The sequence below is a fragment of the Cygnus atratus genome, chromosome 12, assembly GCF_013377495.2.
Source record: "Cygnus atratus isolate AKBS03 ecotype Queensland, Australia chromosome 12, CAtr_DNAZoo_HiC_assembly, whole genome shotgun sequence".
Classification (NCBI taxonomy): Eukaryota; Metazoa; Chordata; class Aves; order Anseriformes; family Anatidae; genus Cygnus; species Cygnus atratus.
In genome coordinates this window covers 13,183,811-13,209,868 of record NC_066373.1, presented here as the reverse complement: position 1 = coordinate 13,209,868, position 26,058 = coordinate 13,183,811, and the positions used below count along the sequence as shown (strand labels likewise).

General features: G+C 48.5%; 1 protein-coding gene across 1 annotated transcript in view; it reads left to right on the top strand.

The window, feature by feature from the left end:
• GLG1 (golgi glycoprotein 1) overlaps positions 1-26,058 on the top strand; it is a 70,190-nt gene that overhangs the window by 18,388 nt on the left and 25,744 nt on the right. The window contains exons 2-8 of the mRNA XM_035543304.1: positions 7,740-7,772; positions 10,292-10,378; positions 13,694-13,909; positions 20,329-20,532; positions 21,043-21,114; positions 22,794-22,977; positions 24,819-25,033. Of these exons, the coding sequence (XP_035399197.1) occupies positions 7,740-7,772; positions 10,292-10,378; positions 13,694-13,909; positions 20,329-20,532; positions 21,043-21,114; positions 22,794-22,977; positions 24,819-25,033 (1,011 nt within the window). The remainder of the gene's footprint in view (positions 1-7,739; positions 7,773-10,291; positions 10,379-13,693; positions 13,910-20,328; positions 20,533-21,042; positions 21,115-22,793; positions 22,978-24,818; positions 25,034-26,058) is intronic.

Here is a 26,058-nt window from a genome sequence, read left to right as displayed (position 1 = left end):
GGGATTGATTAATAGTGAACAACTATCAATGACAGCAATCTACAGACCACCACCGCTGACTGGAGAGCGGTGTTTTGTGCCGGGTGACCTCTGCTACCTGCTACGGACTTGAACTCTGAGGTTCTCTTGGGTGAAACCAAAAAATCAAGGATTTGGCGTGGAGGATCATGCTGGATGGGGACGGGGTCACTGCTTTCCCCCCGTCCCTCCTTCCCCCGTTATTTCACTCGGTAGTTATTAGCAGAGGAGCTGGAGGTGTGCTCAGGCTTTTAATTGTGGCTTGTCTTTATTCATAGCTTTTTAAGTAGGAGTTATGGAAGCGGTAATTGGAAGGATTTGTGTGCAGGTGTCTGGCTCCCCGTGTACCAGTAAGGCGTCTTTCTACTAATGCTGCTTTCCAGAAAGCTCCTGAGCTCACTTAACATCCAGTACCAAGTACGTATTTTTTTTTTTTTTTAAGCTTGCTCAGCTGTGTAAAACTAGTCAGCTGTAATTTCTTCGCTTGGCCTAAGGGAAGCTGATCTGGTTGCTTACAGTGGTATCATTTTAAATCCTCCGAATTACCATCGCAGCCAGCGTTTTCAAGCAAAGCACTTGGCTGAGTGGCTCTATCTATCTATATCGCTATTGAGCCGAACAGTTCGAGCTGAAAAACCCTCGTGCATTTGGGAGGGAACTCTCAGAAACACGCAGTGCACTGAGGGCAGCTTCCTCCGGCAGAGGAGGAGGCAGCTCCGTGCCCCTGCCTTCCTTCTCCTGGGGACCGGTCAGCTTGAACCCCTACCAGCCCATGCGGGGAAGGGCAGAGCTGCAATAAAGCAGCCCCAAGTCCTTTATCAGAGGGATAAACCAAAGGAAGGCACTTTGGATCTGCAGCAAGGCTTTTGTTTGCATCTTCTGAAGGCGAGCAGAATTTTGATTTGCTGGTTTGCTGCTAGTCCCATGGAAACCTTGCCTTCGCGGTGTCTCAGAAGACTTATTCACGTTGGATTTCGTTGAACAAAATCCAAACGATTTTATCCAGGGTTAAAATAAACATTCAAGTTTGCTTTTCCTCCAGTAACACAAGGAAAACATTATGATTCATCCGGGTTAAAGTTCTGCCGCCTCTGCACCCAGTGCCGCAATGGGCTTGTGCCGTTGAAGAAATGTTGCCCAGGCAAAAAAAAATAAAAAATAAAAAAGGAAACAAGTGCATGTAAATCAGGTTGGTTTACATCTAGACCCTTCAAACGACTCGTCGCTCGCATCCGCCTCTCCCGTGCGTTCCGCTCTCGGGTTCCTAAATAGCGCCGGGAACGATGAATCAGGCACGGGCTGGTGACTCACTGCCCTGCTGCTGCAGATGTCTCGAGCAGCCGTTTGTGGAGAGCTCCTTACATGCGAAACGCGGCTCCCCTGGGAGAAGCCACCAGACAGCGGCCGCCCGCATTCGGTGTGCTCGGTGCTGAAGGAGAGCCCGAGCGGTAAAACTCCCCGGCGGCCGCGGGGCTGGCTCCGAACTGCTGCGTCAGGGCTGGGGTCTAGTACATCTCCGCCGAGCCTAATGCCAGCAGAATTCGTTTGGTAAATGCTCTCGGTGTTTATTTAATCCGGTGTTTCTTGCTTTGCAGTAAGACGCCGCGCTCTGCCTCTTGGCAGGCAGGCCTGAAGCAGTCCTGCCTTTTTCACCTCGGTGGAGGCGTTGACACCGCAGGTTTGCTGAAAATTTCCATCATCCCCTTGTGCACAAAGTCCAGGTGTGCGTTGCCAAAGTACAGCAAAGACTAGGTAGTAGGGGGAAAAAAATAAAGTGTTGGCCGTGCCGCGTTGCATCAACCTCCAAGAATTAAAATCCCGATCTCCGCACGGCGCCGAGCGGCTCAGCACATCCGTAGGGTCCTGAGTCAGTGCGTGCCCGGCTTGCGTGGGTGCCGGCACCTCGGTGAGGTTGGGCTGGCCGAGAGCAGGGAGCACCCCTAGCAAATTGTGAATCAGCTGGCCTCGCCTTGGCTTTCTGCTCCCCTCGTTTTTCTCTCTGTGGCTCTCAGGAGAGGAGAAGCAGACGCCAGGGAAATCAATTTACCACCACGATTTGCGTCGCTCCCAGGCAGGTTGATTTAAATAAGCCAGAAGCCCAGATTTGAATAATTTCAGTCTTGCTTGAACGCTGTAGTAATCTTTCTAGAGTTTTCTAGTCTGGTTATGTTATTTTGGGGCTAATTTTAGCCTTCACTGCCAAGCTTGGTGTTTTTCTTGACTAAATTGATAAGCTCTGTAATTATTTAAATGCTCGCATCTTAATGTTTCTGTCTTTTAAATAACGTTTAAAAATGGTAAGGCATTATCTCCTGAATTGCTTCTCCATTCATCAAGCTGCTTTTGGATGGAAGTGGCGATTTAATTAAGCAGCAGAAGATGAGTATTGTTAAAGCAGACCCGAAATAAATACGGGTTCAGAGCAGTCGCTGCACGTGGGAAAACCTCTTCGACTTGTTAGAAGTCTAGCTGTCCTGGTCACGACCTTAAGATTTGCATAAATGATTTTTTTTTCTTTCTTAGATTAGAAAAAAAAAATAAATAAGATTTTCAGTTCCTCCTCGGTGCCCTCAGGGTATGGCAGCGATGGAGAGCATGTTCTGCCCGTGTGGGTCCCTGGAGCAGAAGCCGAAGGCTCGCGGTGGCTCTGCGCTGCGTATTGCTGCCCTCAGCACCAGTAGCCCCCCGGGGCTCCCCAGAAAGTCCTGATCCTGCTCCCAGTCCTGCTCCTGCTGCCCCAGCAGCGTGCTTGCACCAGCACCCCGTGATCTGTAGGGCTGGTGTGTCTTGCCCGGCCCTGTTCCTGGCTCCGTCCCGTAGACGCTTGCTTTGGCTCCCTGACGTCAAGGCGAGGTCTCGACTCTCCTTGCTGTGTGCACTCTGAATTTCTTGGGTTTCTTGGTGGGATGTGCTGGCGGTAGGCAGCTCTTTGTGGCCGAGGCCTCTCGTGGCTTGTCCCGGCCACTGCACAGCTCAGCGCTGCTTTCTGAAATCACCCTCTGAAGCACCAGGCAGCGTAGGGAGCAGGGGTTTTTTTTGACACGCATCTCCCCGGCAGCACTCCTCGTTTGTGAGGGTCTCCAAGTGGAAGCAGGGCACCATGCGCCTCTGGGACTCCCCGAAGATATCCTGCAGGCTTCTGCGGGTGGAGGTGAGAGTCTCGCTGAAGGGATGCCGTGGGGAGTTGCCCCTCACCGCCGCCCCAGGCCTGTTTTTGCTTATTGCCACATTCCCAGAGGAGTTTATCAAAGCCTCTCTCTGCGGCTTTGGCCTCCGTAGTGAAACAGGACGTGCTGCTTTTCAGTAACCAGAAGGCTTTCTGCCGAGAAGTTTCTTTGGGAGAGCTCGGGAATGAGTAACGGAGGAAGTCAGCTTTTTTTTCTGGCAGGGGCTGATCTCTTAAGGCGTTTTAAAATCCGAACTTCTGGCCCTTTGAAGTGGTGCCAAGGCAGGAACTGGTGTGCAGCATGGCTCTTCCCAGCTCCGTACAATACAGCGTGACAAACCTGAAAATATTTGACACGACAAATGCTTTGGGACATCCTACAAGCAGTTTTACACTGCTGTCACCGTGGCCTTGGGGAGCCTCAGGTCTCCGTTGGGTTTTCCTGGTAGGTGTGTGGCACCTAGAGCTTTTCTGGTGAGTGGGTATGAAAATGAACTACTGAAAATAGCTCCAAGGGGGGTCCCTTAGCTCGTCCCTCCCTCCTTCTGCACTGCAAGCTGCGACGAGAGGGGCTGGAGCCCTGGGCACCCCGGAGGGATCTCCACCAGGACAGCAGAGAGCTTCCCGAAGCCTTCTGAGTGGAATAGCTGGCAGGAGTTAAAATGAGCCGCGTCTGCTTCCCACCTGTTTGGGTGCTGTTTTATTTGGGGTCAGGGATGGAAGGCATGAGATGCTCCCTGCTCCGAGCAGGGGTCATGCCCCTGGGGATATAAATGGCAGCAGAGGTGGAAACGTTGGTGGCACCTGGAGCTCAGCTAAAGCAGCGTGTGAAACCTGGCGTGAAATAACCCAGGTCTGTGGGAGCTGGGAGCTCGGTACCGGCGGTGCAGGTGTGCACAGTGCCGTGCTTCCTCCAAAAAGCTCCTTTAAAATTGTGAATGATCAAGGTTAGAGGCTTTTGCTGACATGGGTTTGGTTTTGGCACCGACATCTCTTGGCATTGCAGGGCATTTGGAGCGTAGCTTAACAAGTTTAACTCTTATTGCTCACTAAACATGTAATTAAGTTATGAAGCCTCCTCATCTGTTTGGAGCTCCGGTTATCTCCGGTTTAACTTCTTTATCACACATGACTCTTGCAGGATTGCAGGATGTGTGAAAATGGCTTACTGTAGCCATCTGCTCGTTGGCACGCACTCCAGGAAGTTTCAGCAGGTTGGAAGCATGGGTGGCTGTGCGACGGTTTGTTTTTTCTGTTTTTTTTTCCTTTTTTTTTTTTTTTTTTTAAACAAAAGCCATGTTGATTCTTGCCCAGACTGCTGTATCTGCTCATGTTTCCCCAGGCTGTTCTGCAGAATCGCTCCTGGCCCTCGCCTCGGCAGGGGAAGGTCTGCAGGAGGGTGGCTCCCCCGGATCTCTCCTCGCTCCCTGCGTTGCATGGGGCTCGTGCTCTTTTCTGCCCCGATACCTGAGCACTAAATTGCTTTATTGTGAGCTGCCCGTCCCAGCGGGGCGCGTTGGCACAAAGGGACTGCTGGTACCCGGGGGAAGGACGCAGCCCCCAAGTCCTTTCCCTTGAGCAGCTCCATAGCCTCCGTGTTAGAAACCCCTGGGTCATCTACCGCATCTCGGCAGGTAGTGGTGACAAATGTTTGTTTGTGTAAGGTCAGAAAGGGGAAATTCAACACTGGCCGGACACCGTGAGCTGATTTCTACTGCATATCCATCCGTGCCATGCTCTGTAACAGGTTCCACGTGCTGCCCAGACTGCTGCCTGCCCTCTCCTTTGCAGGAAGGTGGCTGCCTTAATTGGCATCCTTTCCTAATTGATCCATTCAATCTTCTTGCAATCTGATCTTGAATTCAGGTGGAGAACACCTGGGTTGCTCGGTCCACAAGCAAGCTACCTCTTTATTTTGTTGGTTTGCTTGTGCTGGTTCTTGGTGGCTCCTGCTCCGGCCGGTCCCAGGCGAGTTGTCCTCGGTGCCCGCAGGCTGCCTGAGAGATGTCTGCTCCCTCCTTTCCAACGAGTGCTTGCAGCTCCAGCCCCAAAGGAACAGTGGAAATGGCTGCTGTCATCCCCTGCTCTGCGAAGGGGTTAAAACCTGGGGATGAAGGCACTCACGTGGCTGGCCTCAGGCTCTCCTGTTTGCATGAGCGAAGGAAAGGAAGGTCAGGTTGGTGATTAAAACGATCCGTGCGGAGTTCTCCCAAGACCTTGTTTCATCCTTGGTGGCCAGTTAGGGTTCTTACCTTGCTTATGACTTACAGTCTGGTGGTTCGGGGACTTGCTCAGGTAAGTCCATGGTACGGCTCCTTGAGCGAGCTGAGGCCAGGAGGATGGGGAAGGCGGTGCTGGTGATCTCGTCTTGTGGCAGGGCTTCACACCAGCCTTTGGAGTTCGGGGACTTCATGGGGCTGTTGCTTGGGACTGCGTGCAAGGAAGTGCTTTTTCTGTCCTGAACTAAACTGCTGAAAAGCAAGAGCCTCAAGGAGCCCACAGGGGCACGTCCCTGCTGTGAAGCCAGCTTTTAATCCTTCAGTCAGGTGCAAGCGGAGTCCTCCCTCCGTACTCTGCATGACATCCTTCTCCCTGTCGGCTTCCTTTCCCAAAACGCCCCTGGGAGCGACGTGGTGCAGCTCCTGGTGCTGTCTGATCCTTACCTTTCCTTTATCCCCGTGGTTCCTGCTTCCCAGGCAGGTGTACTGTCTGCAGCCCTCCTTCGGGAGGGTTCCTGGGTGAGCACAGCCCATGGAGGGCAGCAGTGCTGGGGTGGCCACTCCTCTTTCCCATCCTCGGACCCAGCCCTTCGGTTTGCAAGGCGCAGAAGATAAAGATGCTTTTTCTTTTGCTTCTCTTAAGCCAGGAGAAGGAGGTCATTCCTCCACCGAGCCTGTCCCTGCTGCGCCTACATGACAGGAGGCGAGGACCGAGGGCTGCCGGCTCCATCAGGCGCTGCTGTGAGCTCGAGCGCTGAGCTGTGAATGTAGGCAGGGCTTGCTTAGGGTCCTGTTGAGCTTCTATTACTCTTCCCAGCAGCAATGGAAGAAATTAGGCTTGTTTTTTCAGAGCTGAGGTTTGCTGCAGAGCACGAGGAAGGCGGGTATTTTAATGTCTGGTATGTTAATGTCGTGCGTTTCAGGAAAAGCTTGCCTCAGCTTCCCAAGCTAGTGCAAACCAGTCTGTTATCTTCCTGGGCTCATCTTTCCAGGAAAAAAAAAAAGTGTGAATTTGCTATAGGTTTGAAGTAAGACTAATGAGGTTGGAGGATGCTGGAGTAACTGAGGCAGCCAAGAGGTGGTTTGGGAAAGCGCTCCCTGGCCCTCCCAAGTCCTCCTGCTGGCCAGGCGGTGGATAAGCCCTGGCCACAATGGGCTAATCGCACTGCTGACGTACAGAATTTCATGAAGAAGCTGGCCTGGACTGAAACAGCAACGCCAGTTGAGGGTATTCTGGCTGCTTTTGAAATTTGCTTTGTCACCGAGCGATTAGGATGCGTGCAGAAAGTTAAGGCAGAATCGCCTCCTGAGTCCCGATAGCGTTGGCTTTGGGGAGATGCTTCTCTGAAATGGTGCAGTTTGGGTGTCATCCTAATTTTTCTGTTGTGAGGACCAGTCCTGCAGTCTGAGGGTAACGAACAGGCATCTGTTAGTCTCTAAGACAAAGCCTGATATCCTAATTTTCAAGTTTATGATTACTCTGGGAGAGATGGTTTGGATGGTGGCATTCTGACCAAACCGTGATTAATTACAGTGAGCCTTCAGGTGATTTCTTTGTTTTAATTCTTAACTGGAGAGGTAATTTCTGCCACTTCCTGCTATACAAAGTAAGTGCTTTAGTTAATAATGGCTGTAATTAAGGGCTTGGAAGCCTTTCTGTGCTCCCTTTTTCCCATGACTTGTGTTTGCGCTCCCTGAAGCAGCGATGGTGGGAGCGCCCTGTGGCGAGCAAACGCCTGCTTTGGGGGGCTCCCGGGCTGCCCCAGCTTCAGGGCTGGTTCTGCCTCACATCCCTGGGGCCTTGAGCTCTCGGCAGCGGCTGGAAGAGGAGAAAGGTAGAAAGGTGACGAGTCAGGGCTGAAGGGATCAGCAGGAGGCATGGCGCTGCCATCAGCTCCCCCTGGAGCGCCGCCGTTTGCTCCCAAAGAGTTAGCCAGGCTGGCAAATCGAGACGAGCAAGGCTGCCTTTGTCCTTCAGTTGTGTGCACGAAGGTGGTTTTTTGTTTTAACTCCGCGGCCACCTTTTCCTACAGGTGCTTTGTCAGTTTGGGAAGCTGGGCTGAGCACAAGCGTGCCCGTTGCAGCTTTGTGGTGGCCGCGTAGATGCTGCTACTTGTGCCATTTGTGTTCTGCAGGAGTGGGACAGGGTTGTACCTGGTGTTCCTGTCTTTCTGGCCTGTAGATACCATTGCTCATACTGTGCAGCTTCTAACGTCTCCTATCAGTTGTGTCAAATGGACATGAGTTGATGATACGGTAGTTCCTACAAGCTTATATTGTTCTGCGTGTTAAATGCAGCCGTGAACTGACGCTCCTTTTTTTTTTTCTCCTTTCAGCCAGACAACGAAATCTCTTCAGACTGCAACCACGTAAGTACTGTTTTGTTTTATTCAGCCTTTCACTGCAGCATTCACAGCTCACATTCCCTGTTTGGCACAGGGTTTGCAGAAGGCCTCAGTCAGGACACACCCGAGTCGTTGGCCAACGGAGGAAGAGCACATGGCGACTTCTGTAGCCCAGTATAGCCAGCATGGTCTTACTGGAGACTGCAGGAAGGAACATAAAGTGCTCCACACACTGTACTTCCGTGTCGGAGGAGGACAGCAGACGTCTCTCCCAATTTATTTCCCAATTTACGCTCGGGGGGGTGGTTCCCGTGAGTTGCTGGGAGCAATACGATGCGCTCCTTCTGGGAGAGATGTGAGCGGTGCTGAATTTAAACTCTCAGTTTCAGCTGTCGAAGCCTTCTGTATTGCGTTCACAGCTGCTAAATTCTTAGACTTGCTTGGGAAATGCCATCGGGGTGTGATATTTAGAGGCAGTTTGAACCACTTGGCTAGTTTTAGAACAGATTCCCTCTCAGTGCTGTGTTTAACAGTGAGCAAACTGTTAGCCAGTTTTCAGACTATCAAGCTGACTCTTCAAATCCCAAGACTGCAGGGAAAGGAAAAAAAGGTTAGAGCTGAGATTGGCATAAGGTTTCCTTTGGCTTCTCTCCTTGGCCTTCTGTTGCAGCACACCGTATCAGGATCCTTAATTGTTTAGCCATGGACATGAACAGATGAGCACGTGCCTCAGCAGTGGTCTTTGGTTCAGGTGCTTCAGAAGCTGTATTTTGGTTTATTTTTGGAAGATAAATGCCAGGAGCAAAAGCCAGCCATGCTGTGCAACCAGGCATTTCCAGCTGTGTTTCTAACTTAACCCTTAGCCCTGTGCTGCCCGACTTCGTGGCAGCTGTAACTCCGTGTTGCGCGGGTAAAGGGTGCATCAGGCTTCTGGTTTTAGGTCTTATTTTGGAAAGAGAGAAAACTTCAGTGTTAAAACGTGCACCTGGCACTTAACGCGTATGCCAGCAGAAATCCATGGTGAAAAAATGGAAAACCAGACCACGGAGATGCAGTCTTGCTTCAGTTTTCTTTGCCTCTCTGCAGCCTTCTGGTCGTACCGCTGATCGTTTCCTGGGAGAACACTGCTGAGCTCCAAAATCTGGGTTTTCAAGCCACAAGCGTAACCTCCCTTCTGCCTGTGGGTTGTTTTCCTTGGGGAACTCTGAAGTGAGATGCTCTCCAGAGCCTGAGGTTGCAAGTGCAGAGTGTATTTTGATGCTCTTGCACCTTATTTTTGCCCTTCTGGTCCTGGCTGGGAGGCATAAAGTGCTCTTTGCAAGGGCAGGCTCCCTGCTAATGCACTTCTCTCTATTAAACCTGTGTGTTTACAACTTACACTCTCCAAAATAGGCTAGAATCCCATAATTTTTATATATTTTTTAACTTCTCTCAACTTCAGAGCCAAGATGGGAGGTGTGGAAGATGGTGCGTTTCTAGTTGTTTGTGTTTCCACCCTCTTGGAGGTGATGCAGAGCTGCCTTCCCTGTGTCTCAGCATGTTTCAGTGTTTCCTCAGTGCTCTGTGTACAACACTTTTCAAAATAGAAGTTTGACCAAACTATTTAGCATTTTAATTCTTGCCGTGAAGGCAGAGCATTTAAAATTAATTTAAAAAAACTGTTTATGTTAATTGAAAATGTTTAAATGTAACGAGTTCCTGGAGAAAACCAGATGAGCTAACAGATCTTCTCTTGGGCAACCTCTCTGCAATTAATTTGCTGAGGTTTTGCTGCCTTTTATTTTTACTTTGTGGTGCCTGAGGAGGAGACCTGGGGTGTGTATGTGTCTGCAGAGTGGAACTTGCCCAAGATTGATTCCTGCGGGATGACCCAATGCATCCAGGCAGAAGCATGAGCTAATCTCCGGCTCCTAGAAGAAGAGTCATCCTTACCGAGCCGTCTTGCAGAGCAACCTGCAACGTATGAAACTGCTCAGCAGGAGAGAACCTATAGGGCTGCACTATGTCTGCATCCAAAAAGCTGCCTGGGTGCAGCCCCTGGCAGAGGGAAGTGAATACGGGACCAAGTGCATTGTCCCCTTCCTTTTTTGCTAGGCTTTTTAGCTTTTTCTATATGAAATCTGCTCATATTGAGGACTTTGTTTCTGTTAAAGCATTTGTATCAGGCAGATGAGCCATGGCACAGAGATGTGGTGGGCTAAAGATTGCTAAATATGCAGCAGGTGGCAAGCTACAGCTTTCATTGTTTTATCCCTTCTGGTTATGAAAATATCTTCATTAAATATATTTCCTTGTAATGAGTCAGCTCATGACCTTATAGGGAGATTTCTAGCAGGCTGAATTTGTCCAAGATAAAACTATTGAGGAAATGAAAGACAAAAGTTGTTGTCAAGGAGACTTTGCACTGATTGCTGTGCTGTGGAAGGACGAAGGTACCAGTGTGGGACGTTGATGTTTGGTTCTTTTCTGAAATGAAACAGCAATTCTTCATTCTCCATGGGAAGCTCTTAAACCTTCTTTTTGTCATTTTTTTCCTTCTCTAGCTCCTGTGGAATTACAAGCTGAACCTGACTACAGATCCGAAGTTCGAATCCGTGGCCAGAGAAGTCTGCAAGTCCACTATTGCAGAGGTAAGCCACGAGAGGCATGGCTGCTCTTGTTGCACTGAGATTTTTCTTGCCTCCTTGTGATGGAAGATCAGTGTGCCAGCAGCATTTTGGGTAAGCTCTTGTCTTATGTGCCAAATTCCTGGGCGTAATTCATGCAGCCTTCTTGCTGAAAAAGCCTATTACCTTAGTGGTGCTGGGCAAAGGTACCAAAAAATGGAAGAAATGGTGGGCTGATGTCCCTGTTATCAAGTGCTCAACAGCTGCAGCAGTGTTGGTGTAGCAAGGGTTCTGTTGCACTTAGTGCAAGGCTCGTTTTGGTTCTGGCTGGCTAACAGAAGGGATAGACACGTTGACATCAAACCATGAATCAACGTATTTTTTTCTTCTAAGCTCAAAGCTAAATACTCCGGGGACTCTCTGTTAGGAACTCCTTGTTTTTAGGGTGCACGAGGAGCTGGTCCTCTGTCTCCAGGATCAGAACACCTCAGCCCAGCTTCCAAGACCTGATCACGTCTTTCCTTGTGCTCATTTTTGAGCTTCCGTGGCTGTGCTCTAAGCCTCACAGGGGAGCTGACGGGGCGAGAATCACGCTGCCTGGCCGTTAACTTGCCTTTTTGAAGTTCAGTTTGCTCTAGGTGCTGGCTCCTTTGTGGTTCCCCAGGTCCTCACATGTTTGATGGAGTTGCCTTGGGATCACCTACGCTGTTCTCTTTTCTTTACAAAATTTTCAGCTAATTTTAGAGGAACACGCATAGATCTGAGAAACTGAGGGTGCCAACAGCAGCATGGCCCCAGAAGTTCAGGAATTAGTGGTGCAGGTAAGGGATATGCCACTGCTGTTTCCTCGTGGCCGATTATGGCCCATTTCTCCTTCTCCTTCCGTTAGCACCAGCTGAGTTGTGGTAAGAATAGCATGAGTGGTAAAGCATTTACAATAAGGAAGGATCAAGGAAAAAAGCCGACACAAGAAGGCTAGAGTATTGAATGAACACTGGAAAGAAAACAGCTTGCATGGAAGCTTTACGTTGCGTTTGGAGTTTGGTAGCTCCCAAAAGCGGACACCGCCAAATCTGTTGGATCCCACTTTTTGCAGCCATAGGAAAGATTTTTCCCTCCCTGTTTCATGTCATGTGACTACTGCAGAATTTTTACAACCAAGGCATTCTTGAAAATGCTCTTTTAACAGTCTGTGTAATTACCACTTCTGTACAGTGACAGCCTGGCACTGTAAATGGTGCCCTCTAAATCTGGGATACGTTGTCTAAAAGCAGCAGGAGAAGCACAGAACTTGAGCTGTATGTTAACCAGTAGAGTTCTGCTTAAATTGTGGTGAACGATGGCACGAATTGCAGGTATTTTACCTTTGAGTGCTCTTTATTGAAAGGAGGAAAAAAGGCTGCATAAGTAACAATCTTGTTTGATCTTCTGATACCTGATTTTGAGGCATGTGCATAAACCATTCCGCTAATTTATGATGGAATTTCTACAGAAGTCGAACGTACAGCGGGCAGCGTACTGTTAACATACTGCTTAGTAGTATTTTTCTTTAGTTGACACTACCAGGTAGGTGTTCTCTTGTTGTGTGACTGAGCTTTGAGTCTTATTATTGCTTTGTATCAAGAACAAAATACTACCAGAAGAGTAATTTCTAGTAAGAAGTCATTTGGGCATCGGTGACGATCCCAACTGGGTACATTCTGGAAATCCCACCTTAAATTTTATCAGCTAGATTTAATGCGAATGCCAACTTTTTTTTTTTTTTTTAACTGTTGCAATGCTATGAGCTTGGGCATTAGTTTAAATCCAGAATTACAGCTGGTTGCTTTAGAAGTGGTGAGGCAATAACGCGACCACTTGCTCTGCCATGCTGCTCTGGGGCTGTTTCCAAAGCTGGGCTCTTGGCACGCGACATCCCGAGATTAAATACGAAATGCTCTACCAGTCTACACCTGCCTTCAAATAATCTCTTTTTAAAAATGTTGCATGTTTTAGCTCTTACGTAGAAAAAATGGCCTCATAAACTGAGGTGGAGGCAGATCTGTTTCATTCATTGCATCTGACCCATCTGAGTCTGTCACAGGATGCCCTGAATTAATTCTTCTTCGAATTAGTGTCTTCCTAGAAACGTATCTCTGTTAAGATTTTCAGTGTGAAGATTCCAACGAGGTGTTTGAGAGCTGAGGAAACGTCTTGCTGCATCTCTTAGCGGCGCCCCTGCCAGGTATTGGAGCCTGGCTGGGGTTTGGGTTGCTGTCAGAGCTCCTTTCCAACCAATGAGCCCTCCAGCATCTGCACAGGAACAATCTTTGCAATCAAGTCAACCCGTGTACCTATTGCTTGAAAAATGCTTGCTGCTGGACTTTAATGTCTCACTGTCAAGCGTGCTGTCCGCGTCATCATGGCTTCAATTTCCAGCATTCCCATTAGCGGGGGATGCCAGCACTGGGCACGTATTTCGGCGTGGGCATCCCAGGGCTGAGAGGTCTGTAATCTGTGTCTTCTCCTGATCCCAGTCCTCCTCGGGGAGCAGTTGCAGCTGATGAGCAGTCTCCTTCTCCCCCTCTTTGCAAAGTCCCTGCCAAAACCTCCTGCATCTCTTACTTCTGGGGGTGATGTTCCTGCCTTGCTGCCTGCTTCCCCGAGCAGGGCAGGCTGTGATTTAATTTGGGGACCTGTCTGCTCGCGTACGCTGCCCTCCCAATCCCTGTGTAGCTTTCAGCTTCTGTTAGCACCGATTTTTTTTTCCAGACTGCTCTGTAAAATGGTTTACTGTCAACAGTCGGTTCCTGCGAGCCTGATAAAAACAAAATTGAGAATTTTCCTGTATAGTAATATTTTCAGCTTGCTGCGAGTTATAAACAGTTCGATAAATATTGTGTTGGCTTTTCAATCATTCTCACTTCTAGCCAAACTGCTATATTGTGTGAGGTCAGGTGGTTAATGGGGGTCCAAGCATGATTTAGTGATGCTGTAATACGCTCCGTTTTCTAAATAAAGGTTCTCAAACTGTAATTTTTCCTACAAATGCACATGATTGCAGGGGTTCAATGTGATTATTACGAAAGATGATTATTGAGCAAGAGGGCTTATAATCCTCAAGGTCACTGTGTTTTCTTTCTTCAGATACTGGCACAAATGAGGCATTTTTCACTTCTGAGGAATTTTCAAGTATTCTGACTTGCTGAAAATCGACCCAAAGCCGAGAGAGTTTCTTTGCCAGCAGGTTTTGAAACTGTGGATGCAAATTTCTTTGAGGATATTTTTGAAAAAACAAACAAAAGGTTAAATTCAGTAGTTGCAGCCCCACTGTATTGCTTTTTTTTTTCCTTTTAACAGATCAAGGAGTGTGCAGATGAACCCGTTGGTAAAGGCTTCCTGGTGTCGTGTTTGGTGGATCACAGAGGCAACATCACTGAGTACCAGTGCCATCAGTACATCACTAAAATGACAGCCATTATCTTCAGCGATTATCGGCTGATCTGTGGCTTCATGGACGACTGCAAGGCTGACATCAATCTCCTGAAATGTGGCAGCATTCGACCCGGAGAAAAGGTATCCAGAGAACATGTAGATTGTCAGTAGGGTTGTAAAAGCGATTTGCTGAAGGAAAATTATGTGGATTCTGCAACCGTATTGTTGTCTTACTTGCAACTGAGAAAATCCGTGGCGTATTTAATCCATCTGAAAAGGGTGATGTCCTGATTCTGCGTCGTTCCTTCTTAATAAATATGCATTTATTCCTCTGAGGAGCTGCTGTTCCCAGAGACGACTTTCATTTGTCTTTCCTTTGCCTGCTGCACCACAGGTGAGGTGGTAGGCAGTTGGCTTTTGGATCACGCTCTGTCAGGCCTGACTCAATATGATGAAACTGGGCACTGGATTTAATCATGCCTATTGCTAGACTCATTGCACAGTCTTGTCGATGCTGATGCAGGAAAGTTATCAAGGTAATGCACCCTGTGCTAACCTGTAAGATGTGTAGTGACAGAGGGGTTCAAGAGCTTCTATTTGTTCGTTTTTTCTTTTCCCTGTCCACCCCAGAAGAAGAAGTTGAAGGGCACTTACACCTAGCATCACAGATCAGTAGCACTGCCTCTCTAATACTGTGCTGGTTTTCCTAAATAAATCAGTGCCATATGAGACTTGAGTGGAAGTTGACGTAGAGAATGGTTTGTGGTAACTAGACGTGGGTTTATTTTCATTGCCCTGGCTTTCCTTCCCTACTTCAGTAAGGCAAACGCAGGCAGCAGTTATGTGGTGCTGCATGAACGAGTGCCTTTCTTGATGGTAAGTTTTATGTTTAGAGATAAAGTTAAAATTAGCCTATCAACTTTTTACAGTGCTCTCTAAATTATAGCTCTTTGGCTTTTAGGAATTAGGCTGTTAAATCAGCTGTTAATGAGGAGGCAAAAAAATGTAACAAATACACTTTTGTTTAAAAAAACAGAACTGGATGCTTAGCTATCTTGTCCTAGTAAGTCTTGCTTGTGTGAGACGTTTGTTGCTATAAGCAGCTTTGCATCCGTAGGGCATTAAATTGAGGTCCTGCTGTATATTCCAGAGACCCAGCTGAGCAACACAAAGCACAGGAATACTTGTTTTCAGCACAGTCCTTGTTTTCAGAAGTAAAAGCAGCCGTAGAAGTAGGAGGAACTTGCAGGCACCGCGGGTTCAGACTGGAGGTGGCTTTCTCCGTAAAGAAGTGGCTGTCTTCTCTCGTGAGTCTCTTCAGTCCATGTGAGAAGGTGCTTTTAACGGTCCCTGGGGGCTTGGAAGAGTTTATGGGAGTCCTGCCCGTCAGGTCTGCCTGCTACCTGTGGTGTCACTGAGTTAAAATGAGTTAAAACCAAAATAGTTATGGTAGCATGGAAGGGACCTAGCTGAAGAAGGGGACCTCAGTGTGGATTTCATGGAGGTGAGCCGTGTCTTGTGGTGGATGTGGAGCCCGTGCTGGCAGGTTTGTTAACGCTGGGGTTACTTGTGCAGCCCGTGTCCCTTTTCTGATCCACGTCTGCCACTTGGTGCAGCAGCAGGCATGGATGGCAAAGCGAGTCTGTGACCGGCTCTTTGTGGGGGCTGGCGCAGTTTCAGCACGTTCCTCGCTTTTTTGGTACCCAACCCAGGATATTTTGCCGTGGTTTGGGAAAGCGTGGCAGCCTGTCGTATGATTTCCTTTGTTGTGCTGTCATCATCGGCACTTAGAGCAATTGGAGTGTTTTGTACTGCTATGGGAACAGCTATAAATGGCTGTGCAAGCGTTTCTTTTGTTGGTGTTCTGTGCTGTCCCATTTCTGCTGTGGAGAAATCTCATCTAATTTACTCCCATCAGATGCTGGTTCAGGTTTTGTTTCCATGCTGCAGCTTCTGAGAGTTGCCTGGAGAGAAATAGTCGTTAGCCTTTTGTGTGACTGAACATAGCTGCGAATTTAATAAATAGGATCTGGACACCTGAGGAGAAAGATGAGGGAAGAGATGCGTCTCATTTTTATGGAGATAAGCGCTGCTAGATGCTAACTGCACCCACATCAGGCTGCTCATGGGCTGCAGAATTACCTGTGACAGCTTCATCATCGTAGCTGGGGTAAACGGGCTGCTTTAACTGTAAAAGGCTCCTCGATAGGTATTCTTGAAGCTGTTCTGCTAGCTAACCATCTTCCTTTTCTATCCTTCCTTTATTTCAGCTTTTTATTTCCTAATTGAATTCTGTTCCTGCTGCTTCTGTTGTTTGTGATGTAGTGCTTTCTGTGCTTTCTCTTCCACGTTTTCTTGTTGGCTTTCTGTTCTCTAAGAGCTGAGAAGCGCAGCCTGGAAGTCTCAATCTGATTGTAGAATTCGTTTTGCAGGATGTAGAGGAAAGGTTGTACAAGTGTCACTTGAAAGCATTAAGTTTCGTAGCGTGCCTGGGTTGTGGATTTTTTTTTTTCCCAGTTCCTGGAGAAATGTTTAGGAGCAGATCCGGTCACCTTTCCAGTTGGCTGTTGTGCTTTATGTTGAATTTGGTCTCCTGGCATTTAAAGCTTGCTTTGTCCTCGTGTGATAGGAATCTAATTTGAAATTGAAATCAGGAATTGTAACTGAGCTTTTCTTCTCGAGCTGCCTGTCAGAACAAGCTTGCCGCTTTCCCACTCCCAGTAATTCAGGGGCTTGGATCAAATTAATGATAGCGTGTAGCTGCCCTGGTGCTAATTCGGGTTTCGCCAGGATGTCCAGGCTGGAACTGGTTATTGCCCATAATGAAGGGGACAGAAGTGTACATCGGTTGTAGCGGTTTGCCAGATAATAGTATTTTTCAGATTCCCAAAACAGACCCACAAGGAGACCATCATTTTCTCGCTGTTTTCCCCCACTAAATGCTGTGAGTGTGGGTGCTCTCGCGCTGTCCCTGGTTCCACAGGAGTACTGGACGATCACTGAAGTCCAGTAACTTCAGTCTCATTTACACGGTATGCTACCAGGACACTCTGCTATCAGCTGAAGTACTGGGAGACATCTCATCACGATCAATCCCTGCCATCCTGGCACCCAAACCAGCCCCACGGGGGAGCTTTGACAGATCTGCTGGGCTCAGAGGCTGCTGGTTTCCCAGGGCTGCCCCTGGCTGTTCGGAGCACGGTGCTGTGCAGATAAGGCAGGTTACGTTTTCCCTCCTGTGTGCCATTTGTTGTACTCTTATCTGCTCGCTTTCCGAGGTCATCTCTGCAAGTGTGCAGCTGGAACAGCTGAGCTCAACGGGTGCCAGGTCCCAGGCAGAATAAAGTCTGGGGGAGCTTCCAAAAACGAGAAAAAATAAACAAGAATCCCAAAGCCTAAACTCTGTTGGGGGGGAGGGACTATGGATAGAAAATGAATAGCAAGAAACGAGGTGTTTAAAATTCTGTCTTTCCCCCAAGACATACGCCCAGAGGCTGAATTTTGGCCAGAAGAATTAAAGTCTCTCAAAGCACTGTGCTGAAGTGAGGTTTGCTCTGGCACATTTAGAATTTAGTTCCATTTTTCTGCGGCTTCAAGTGCCATAGGACAATATTGAGAAGTTGTTCATATCCTTTGTGGGTCTAAATACATCGTTTCATGAAATGATGCAGAGTTTCGAGACACCCCATCCTAGATAATTATCTTGTACGTTTAACGGATCTTTGCAACTTTTGGGTGAAATTCTTTAAGAATGACAGTGATGAGGCAACAGTTCCAAGAAATGTGCAGTTTTTTTTAGATTTTTTTAGATTTGATCAATTAGATTTAGATTTTTCGATATTGTGCTGGAGAAATGAAGCCTAGACCCTGTCAGTCCCTGCAGCAATTTTGAGGAGTCCTGACTTGGAGAAAACGCTCGTCGGTCTTCAGCTGTAAGGTGGAGGTTTTTTGGCAGCAGGGTGTCGGAGAGAGGAACAGCTTTCTGGGGGTACAGTCTTTAATTACAGGCTAATATGTACTGTATTTAAGACTTGTAAAGCTGAGAGAAGTTAGAATGCACTTCAGTAAGGCAACAAGTGTACACCTGGGTGGGATTTTTGTATGCCTTTTTGATCCATGGCACAGATACGATAAGCTGGTGGCCCTTCACCTTGCCAGGAGCTCGTGTTCTGTGCTTAGTGATGTTCAGCTGGGCTGGGCATTTAAGCATTTACCTTAATTAAGCTTTGAAAACTCAGGTTGCTCCTTTCAGCCTGTAGTAATTGAGCTGACATTTCTCCAAATCACATCCTCCAAGCCCTGCCCGTGTTCTTTCTTTGACCAGCAGCGCGGTGCCTTCACGTGAAGAAGTAGCCAGGACCTGCATAAAGTGACTTAACTTGGGGCTGCCTCTCAAAGGAGCGCAGTGGCCAAAATTCAGCACAAGTGCTCGGACCTGCGCACCCAGGGCACTTTGATGGATCTCCCAGACAGGGCACGGCAATGCTGCAGGAGGGCATGTGAATGTGTGGAGGTAGGGAGGAGAGGACAGGACTGCACCTGGCAGGAGCTGGCCGTGCTGACCTGTATGTGGGTCTGATTTAACTCTGGTACATTTGAAATACGCTCTCATACAGGGCAGCAGCACGGGGTAGCTAGCACTGCAAGGTGATGTGCCCCGATGTAAAAATGGTTTGCAAAGTGGTGCAGTGAATTTGTTATAACATACTGTGTCCTTGCAACACAGCAGTAAACACCCAGTGTCCTGCATCCATAAATCAGTTTCTTCTCGCTGGTTAAAATCAGTTTAATTTCACATGTAGCATGACTGTTGGCCACTCTGGAAGAAACCTGGCAACTTCTGTCCCTCCAAGCAGGAGCAATCTGCCCAGAGACCTCCTTCTGGCCTGCCGGGGGGGAAACTGCAGGTGAGCCAGGGCCCCCCAGCTGCCTCCTCACTGGGGCCGGAGCAGGACGCTGATGGGGGGAGCTGGAAGCGGTTCCTTCCCTCGATTGCTCTTGCCAGCTCCTGCCTGTAATCAGTACTTCGGGCTGACCACGAGGATTTGGGGAACAGAGTTTGTGTTTCGCGTGGTTGTGGGTAAATGGCAAATTCAAGTCATGCGGTGAACATGCTCCTCTAACTAGCATTGCTCAGGTTGCTTTTAGGGTCAGCCCTAAAACAGCTGATGATATATAATTAATTTCCTCAAAGGTGCTGATTCCTGGCCAGCGTGAGCAGTTTGCCAGCTCCCACTCCAGGGAAAAAGCAAACAAACGTAGGGGGTTGGGAAATGTGGTTTTGGGGTTTTCTGCTTTTTAAGAAGAGAACTGCTTTTAGCCCTCTGAAACTGATGGTACAGCTGGGTGTTCGTTTATGACTTTAATGGGATGATTCCGCCTCTGCTCCCAGTGGGGCAGAATTAAAACGGGAATCAAAGGCTTCCCGCCTGAGGAAGAATGGCAGAACAAAGTTTTGGGAGAGTTGTTTGGCTTTGAGTAGTCACGGTCACGGTTTAAGGATGCTGGTCCCTTACTCGTGCTGCCGCGGCCGTAGGGGATGCACCGACGTGGCAGCGTGAGCCGGAGGGCTGGCCCAGAGCGGTCACTGCAGTGCCAGCTTCGGTGGCTCGGTTGTATGCAGACGTTCAGAGCTTGTTGTACCCTTTACCTGCCCGACATGAGCTTAGTGACAATGTCCTCTCATGGCAGGGCGGCATGAATTAGGGAACTGGAGTTACAGGAGGTTGTCTTTGCAGGAAAAACGTGCAGAAGCCTTGAGATCTGTTCCAGAAGCGTTCTTGTTTTTTGAGGAACTGGACCCATGGGGGTATTAGGGGTGTGTGGTTCCCCTCCTAAACACACAGAAAACGTAGGAAGGGACAAGGAGCCTTCATCAGCCCCGTCCTGCCTCTTCCCTGCTCTGTTACAAAGCGCGGGCTCTGTTTATTCTCTGGTCGTGGACCCACGTAGTCTTCAGGCTCCCTCGGGCTTGCCAGACAGTGGACTCGGGGCACGGTGTTGGGCCAGAGCTGCTTTGTGTGAGACTTCACCTACCAGTGAATGCTTTGCATTTTTTAATTCCTTTTTTTGGAGGACTTAGCACCGAGAACCCTGCATTTGGCCAAAGTTCCCTTGTGGCCCTTTTAGCATCGCTAATGATCACCACCCAACGCGAGGGCTTGCCTTGGCATGGAGAAACCTTGGTTTTTCTCCCCCCGGGATGTTGTTAGCATGATGCTGGCACTTGCTGTTGCCATGGCAAGAGAGAGCCGTGTGGGCTGAGAGGTAATTTGGCTGCTTGGTGAACTGCTCCGAGTAGTGGCAATCCCGTTAAGTCCCACTGAACCAAACCCAGAGCCCGGCAAGGGGGAGTGGCACAGTGACCATCAGGATGGTGATACATGAAGGGTGGGGACAGGGCAGACGCCGACTGCTGCCTCTGTGGATGTCGTTAATTCTGAGCTCTGCGTGTAGGTGGTTCGTTTGTTGCTTAATTTATGCAGTGCTAATCCGGAGTCACGGGTCACTCGGCTGTGTGAGTGCTTGGGTAACGATGCTCTCTTGCTCTTTCCGTGCAGGATGCCCACTCACAAGGGGAGGTGGTGGCGTGCCTGGAGAAAGGCCTGGTGAAGGAGGCGGAGGAGACCGATCCCCGGGTCCAGGTGTCCGATCAGTGCAAGAAAGCCATTCTTCGGGTAGCCGAGCTCTCCTCCGATGACTTCCACCTGGACCGGCACCTCTACTTTGCTTGCCGGGACGACAGAGAGAGATTTTGTGAGAATGTGAGTAGTTTCCTCCCACCTTCCCTTCTACATTAAAAATAAATTAAAAAAATGGAATGCATTGGGAGTGGGAATGAAATGTTAGAGCGGAGCCTGAGCAAGATCATGTAATACTGAAAATAGGCACCTTGTAGCTGTCGTTTTGCAATAAATCTGGTATTGAGTTCACTTGCCCAACAAACAGGCATTATTTTTAGTGGGTTAATGGGCTGAGTGGGCATCGGAGGCTGTGCAGGGGAGTGGAGCCTCTCGAATGGGGAGGAGGCAGCAGAGGTGAGTGGTGCTCAGTCAGAGTTAGCTTTTGTCTGCTGATGGGCTGCTTGCTAAAAGGGGGGTTGAATGTGATCAGATTTTAGAAAAAATAGTACTGAAGCCATCACTGTCACTTAAAATATTAACTTTAACATCTTTCAGGGTTAAAAAAGAAATCCCTTGTGGCGTAGTTTATCCTGCCCATTGAGCATTAGCTGCCCTATCTCTAACGGTAAATATTGCTGTTCTGCTTCACAGACTCAGGCTGGGGAAGGCCGAGTTTACAAGTGCCTCTTTAATCACAAGTTTGAGGAATCAATGAGTGAGAAGGTAGGTATCTGTCTCAGGGAGACAAATCCTTAACGCAGAGATCATCGGGTCCTTCGTCAGCCCAGGCTCCGTTATTCCTTTCCCGTGCTGGGGAAAATCCATCACCTCCGTGGCCCAATAACCGACCGCTCCAACAGATGCATTTGCTTTGATACGCTTGTGTTCCCAGCTACATGCTGATAGCTTGGATTAATTGCGTTCGAGTTACAGCCTTTAAAGTTGAAGGACTTAAATAAATCAAAGCTTTTGGGAGGGTAATTGGGGAAGGGAAGCTTGTAGCTGAAGTGGGAGCGCTGTGATTTAAGTGCTGAAAGTAGAAGCTGCCACGTGGTGGGTATAAGTCTTGGTAAATGCTCTCATAATGTGCACTTTAGAGACAAAATGACCAAACATCTTGGCATGGGAAGCCGTCTGTGTTTCATTTTGTTTTCAAGGCTTTAGGAGGCAGACTACGAAGTAGGGAAGTGCATGGGAAAGAGGCGCGGCCGAGTTAGGGAAGTTTTCCTTGTGCTAATCCCGAGGATATGCTCTGCAACAACAACAACAAAGTTGTTCTGGAAAGTCAGTCCTGAACACAGTTTGTTTGCAGCTGTGTCAGCATGGGTGTTTGAGGAGGGCAGCAGTGCCTTCAGTGATTTCTGCAGCAGCAGCATTTTGGGAATTAAAAGGAATTATATCAACTGAAGGGATACCAAGATGGGTATCTATAAGCCCTTCTTTGGAGAAGCTCTGCTGAAGAAGCCCAGTGCAGAGGCCTGGGATTTTCAGACTCTTTTCTTTAAACGCATTATCCATCTGAAAGCTTAGTTCCAATTAACAAATCCAAAGCTGAGGGAGTAATCCCTGAGGGCTTGAAAGAAGGCTTCATTCTGTACAGACAGGTTACCGAAGTGGGCTGCTCTTTTTGCTTAGCCCCTTTTGGGTTGTACAGAGGCTGTTTATGCGGGGTCTCTTCCACCCTAAGCTGCCTGGCTTTTTAAGGTCTGGATATAGGGTGTCGAGAGGTCAGACAGAGCTGCAGCAGATGACTTGGTAGGGAGGGAGCTGGGTGCTCTGAGGGTGCAGTTTGCCAGGCAGGAGGGGCACAAAATCTGCTGTCGCTCTTGTGGCTGCCGGGGTAGGGCAGGCAAAGTCGTTGGTGTTGTGGGAGCTTAAAGGGTTGTTCTTGCAGCTCCTGGGTTCAGGTTTGGGCACAGCACATCCTTGGGAGTCCCACCAGTTGTGGGAAAATGGGTAGAAATTCCTGGGATCGGACCGGGCTGTCGTCTGATGGCACAAATCCCCAGAGCCCGCTGTTCTGTAAATGTGACTGGGAAATGTTGCTCCTTGAGGGCACAGGGTGAGCGTGTACCAGAGCTGGGATAAATGTCAGCGACTGATCTCAGTTACTGGAGTGAGTCATGCTCTCAGCCAGCGCCTTTCACAGACAGCGGGATGAATGTGCAGTTTGAAGAAGGGATCCCTTAAAAGTGAGCCTTTAAAACCCTTGGCCTGTCGACCTGTGTGGGTTGTTAACTATCTGGCTTCTGTGAGCAGAACCAGATTTAACTGCAGTCCAGCTTAAATGCATGAACTGTAGAGCCTCAGTCTTTTTAAAACACAACCTGAAGCCTAAGCAGCAGCATCCAGCTCTCTGCTGTGCCACGTGGAAGCTAATCCAGTTACCCTGTCTCCTGCAGTGCCGTGACGCGCTGACCACACGCCAGAAGCTGATTGCCCAGGACTACAAAGTCAGTTACTCGCTGGCCAAGTCCTGCAAGAGTGACCTGAAGAAGTACCGCTGCAACGTGGAGAACCTTCCCCGCTCCCGGGAGGCCAGGCTGTCCTACCTCTTGATGTGTCTGGAGTCAGCCGTGCACAGAGGTGAGTGGAGCTGACCCGAGAGATGCCACTTGTGGGGTATTGATGTTAAAAGTTTCTCTTGGATGTTGAACTAGCAGCTCCAGCACCTATTTGTGGTCACCTCCTCCAAGTAACCTCCCATCAAACTCTGTTCCAGAGGCAGGTTTCCTCATTGCGATGCTTTCCTTAGCAGTGTTTTGAGGATGAGGACAGCTGAGTAAACCTCTGACGCTGGCTTTTATTGCCTAGGCAAGAAGTTTAAAATGCAAAATAGCAAATCCTACTTGGACTGATGTGTAATTGCAAATCCTTCTATTCACTATGGACTCAAGCAGCTTTCTTTTCCCTCCTTTGTAGTAAGCGTTAACTATGGTGCTAGTTTAAAACACAGAATAGGCAACTTGTTTATCACCACTCGAGGAAAGACAGGGCTCAATCCCATGCCTCCACTTAATCCTGTGCCTCTTGTAAGTAATGTTTCTTCCTCTACAGTTACGTAGGTTGGGTAAATGCCATAATTTCTGTACCCCTTCCCTAGTTTATGCTGCATAGAAGGATGGTAAGTGTGAGAACATTCTTTATACGTTTAAGACATCTCCAGCTTACACTAACTTAACACCAGTGGCTGTCCCAAAGACATTACAGGCCCCCCCTATACTGCGAGACCATGTTAAAGGTTCACCTTGAGGTTGCCATAACGCAAAAATGGCACATTTTAATCCTCTAGATCTGCACTGGAGAAATGGTTGTGTTTCCCCTGGCGTGCAGCTGGTGGTTTATGATTCAGCGGCATGGCTGCGGGCTGCAGTGCCTCTGGCACAGGAGGGGAAGGCTGCTGTACCTCTGCAAGCAGCCTGCATTTGCGAGTTTGAGTAACTCGTCATTTCTGATTGATGTGGAAATGATGTGTGCTGTTTGCAGAAGAGTTTTCTTCCTCACCCTGCAGTAGGGCAGGTGTTTTCCTGATTTACAGAAAACTTCTGTTCAGTTACTGACTTCGGCTTCCACAGCAGAACAGGCTCTGCGGTGTGTGGCTCACACATGAAGCATAGCCCTGGAGGAACATCTGCTATTCCTCAGCCCCCCACCTATTTGTATAATAATGCCTGGGAGCCCCTGCGGTGGTGTAGGACCTCCGTTGGTGGGGAGTTGTGCCCGTGTGAATAGAGCGTGGTGGGAGGCTAGGGTAGGGCACAGGAAAAGCCATCGTGTTCCTCATGATTCCCAAACCTACCTATCTACATGGGATTGTAGAAGAGCTTATAGAGGATGTAAGCATTTTTAAAGGTAATTTTTGTACCACAGTTGGTTAGCTGACACTCAGTATGTTCTCCTGGTAATGTGTTCTATTTTTTTTGGCTTCCTGAGCACGTATGTGCTGTTGCTCTAGAAAACCTTTCCTCAGAGAAGGCATTTACCATGCTGCCCAGACAGATTCCTCCTCCAGTTACATATCAAGCTGGTAAATTACCAGAGGTGACTTCCATTCCCTGTGTTAAAAGCACACACTTGAGTGTACAGGTGGCAGATAACCTGTGCAGTAGAGCTGCAGATGAGCTGAGCGTTTTCAGCTGCTCTTCAAAAGGAGCTCCTGTACTGTGGGATCCAGCATAATATTCTCCTCATCTTTCCAGACCCATTTTTTATCCACAGAACGGTTATCTTGCAGGTTCAGTGAAATGAGAGGATCCACAGCAATGCTTGGTCTAGTCCCCGGGGTGCCTGCTGTGGCACGCTGGTTGCCATCAGGATTTGTTCAGCGTGCGGGTGCTGTCCCTGTCCTTCCAGCATCACGGTAGCCCAAAGAATCCAGGTCAAGAAGGGCACCAGGACTAAACCTCGTCCTCTTCTCTTGGCTTTAGGTCGGCAAGTGAGCAGCGAGTGCCAGGGCGAAATGCTGGACTACCGGCGCATGCTAATGGAGGACTTCTCCCTGAGCCCCGAAATCATCCTCAGCTGTCGCGGGGAGATCGAGCACCACTGCTCCGGCCTGCACCGCAAAGGGCGCACGCTGCACTGCCTGATGAAGGTGGTGCGGGGAGAGAAGGGCAACGTCGGGCTCAACTGCCAGCAGGCGGTAAGGGGTTTTTCCTCACCTCGGTTCTGGGGTGCTGGGCTGGTAAAGCACTAACGGGCAGCGACCTGCCTGTCGACCACCTGTTACCGTGGTAGGAAGTGTAACTTTGGGATCTAGCAGCACATCAGCGGTGCTGTTTTCTCAAAAAATACAACCTGAGTTATGTTGCTCCAGGTTTTGTATTTGATCTCCAGCACTTCTCGAGTCGTGGAATTCTGTCCTGGATGTAAGTCGTAGGGAAACCTTACGTTTTAAAACATTCCCCCTCCTTCCCTTTTCCTTCTGTGCCCCAGTTCGTGGAAGTGCACTAAATCTCCTCAAAGCAACTTTCCACTCAATTTTTTTTTTTGGTTTGGTTTTTTTTTGCTATTTCACTGAGCTTGAATGATGGATGTGGAACTTCAGGGACAGATACAGCATGCTGCTGTGCATCATTGTGGTTGCAGCCACTAAAGCAAATGGTCGTTCTTCTCCAAAATACCTTTTTAAAATGGGCTGATTCCTTTTTGCCTTTTTAAAAATTTAGGTTAGGCCCAGTTGTGTCCTGTCTGTAGTCTCTTTAAATTGAAAGCAATTATTTAATACTTTTACCAACTCATGGAGCCTCCATAGTCCATTTCCACTGTAAATGTAGTTTAAAGCCTGGGGCCAAAATGTTGCCATTTATGCTATCTTAAATGTTGGCTGCGCATGTTGTCAAAGAAATGAATATCTGCCATTTTCTTAAGGCATAGGATGTTTCTGTGATGAAATTTTAAATGTGAACCTGAACTTGCTGCCTCGGTCCTTGGGTACCTGGAAATTACCAGGAGTTGGTTCTTGGGAGTAACTTCTAGATCATGAAGTGCATGCTCAGAGTAAGTCTTCAGTCGAGGCAGGAACCCCCCCAAAAGTGAGAGGCGATTTCAGACTTTTGGGGGAAAAGATGTTTGTGTAAATCTAGAAGGATGTTGTTTTCGGTTCCTTTACAATGAAGCCACTGCTGCATTTTTGTGCGGTAAGTTCGTGCCACAGCCAGGCTTGGT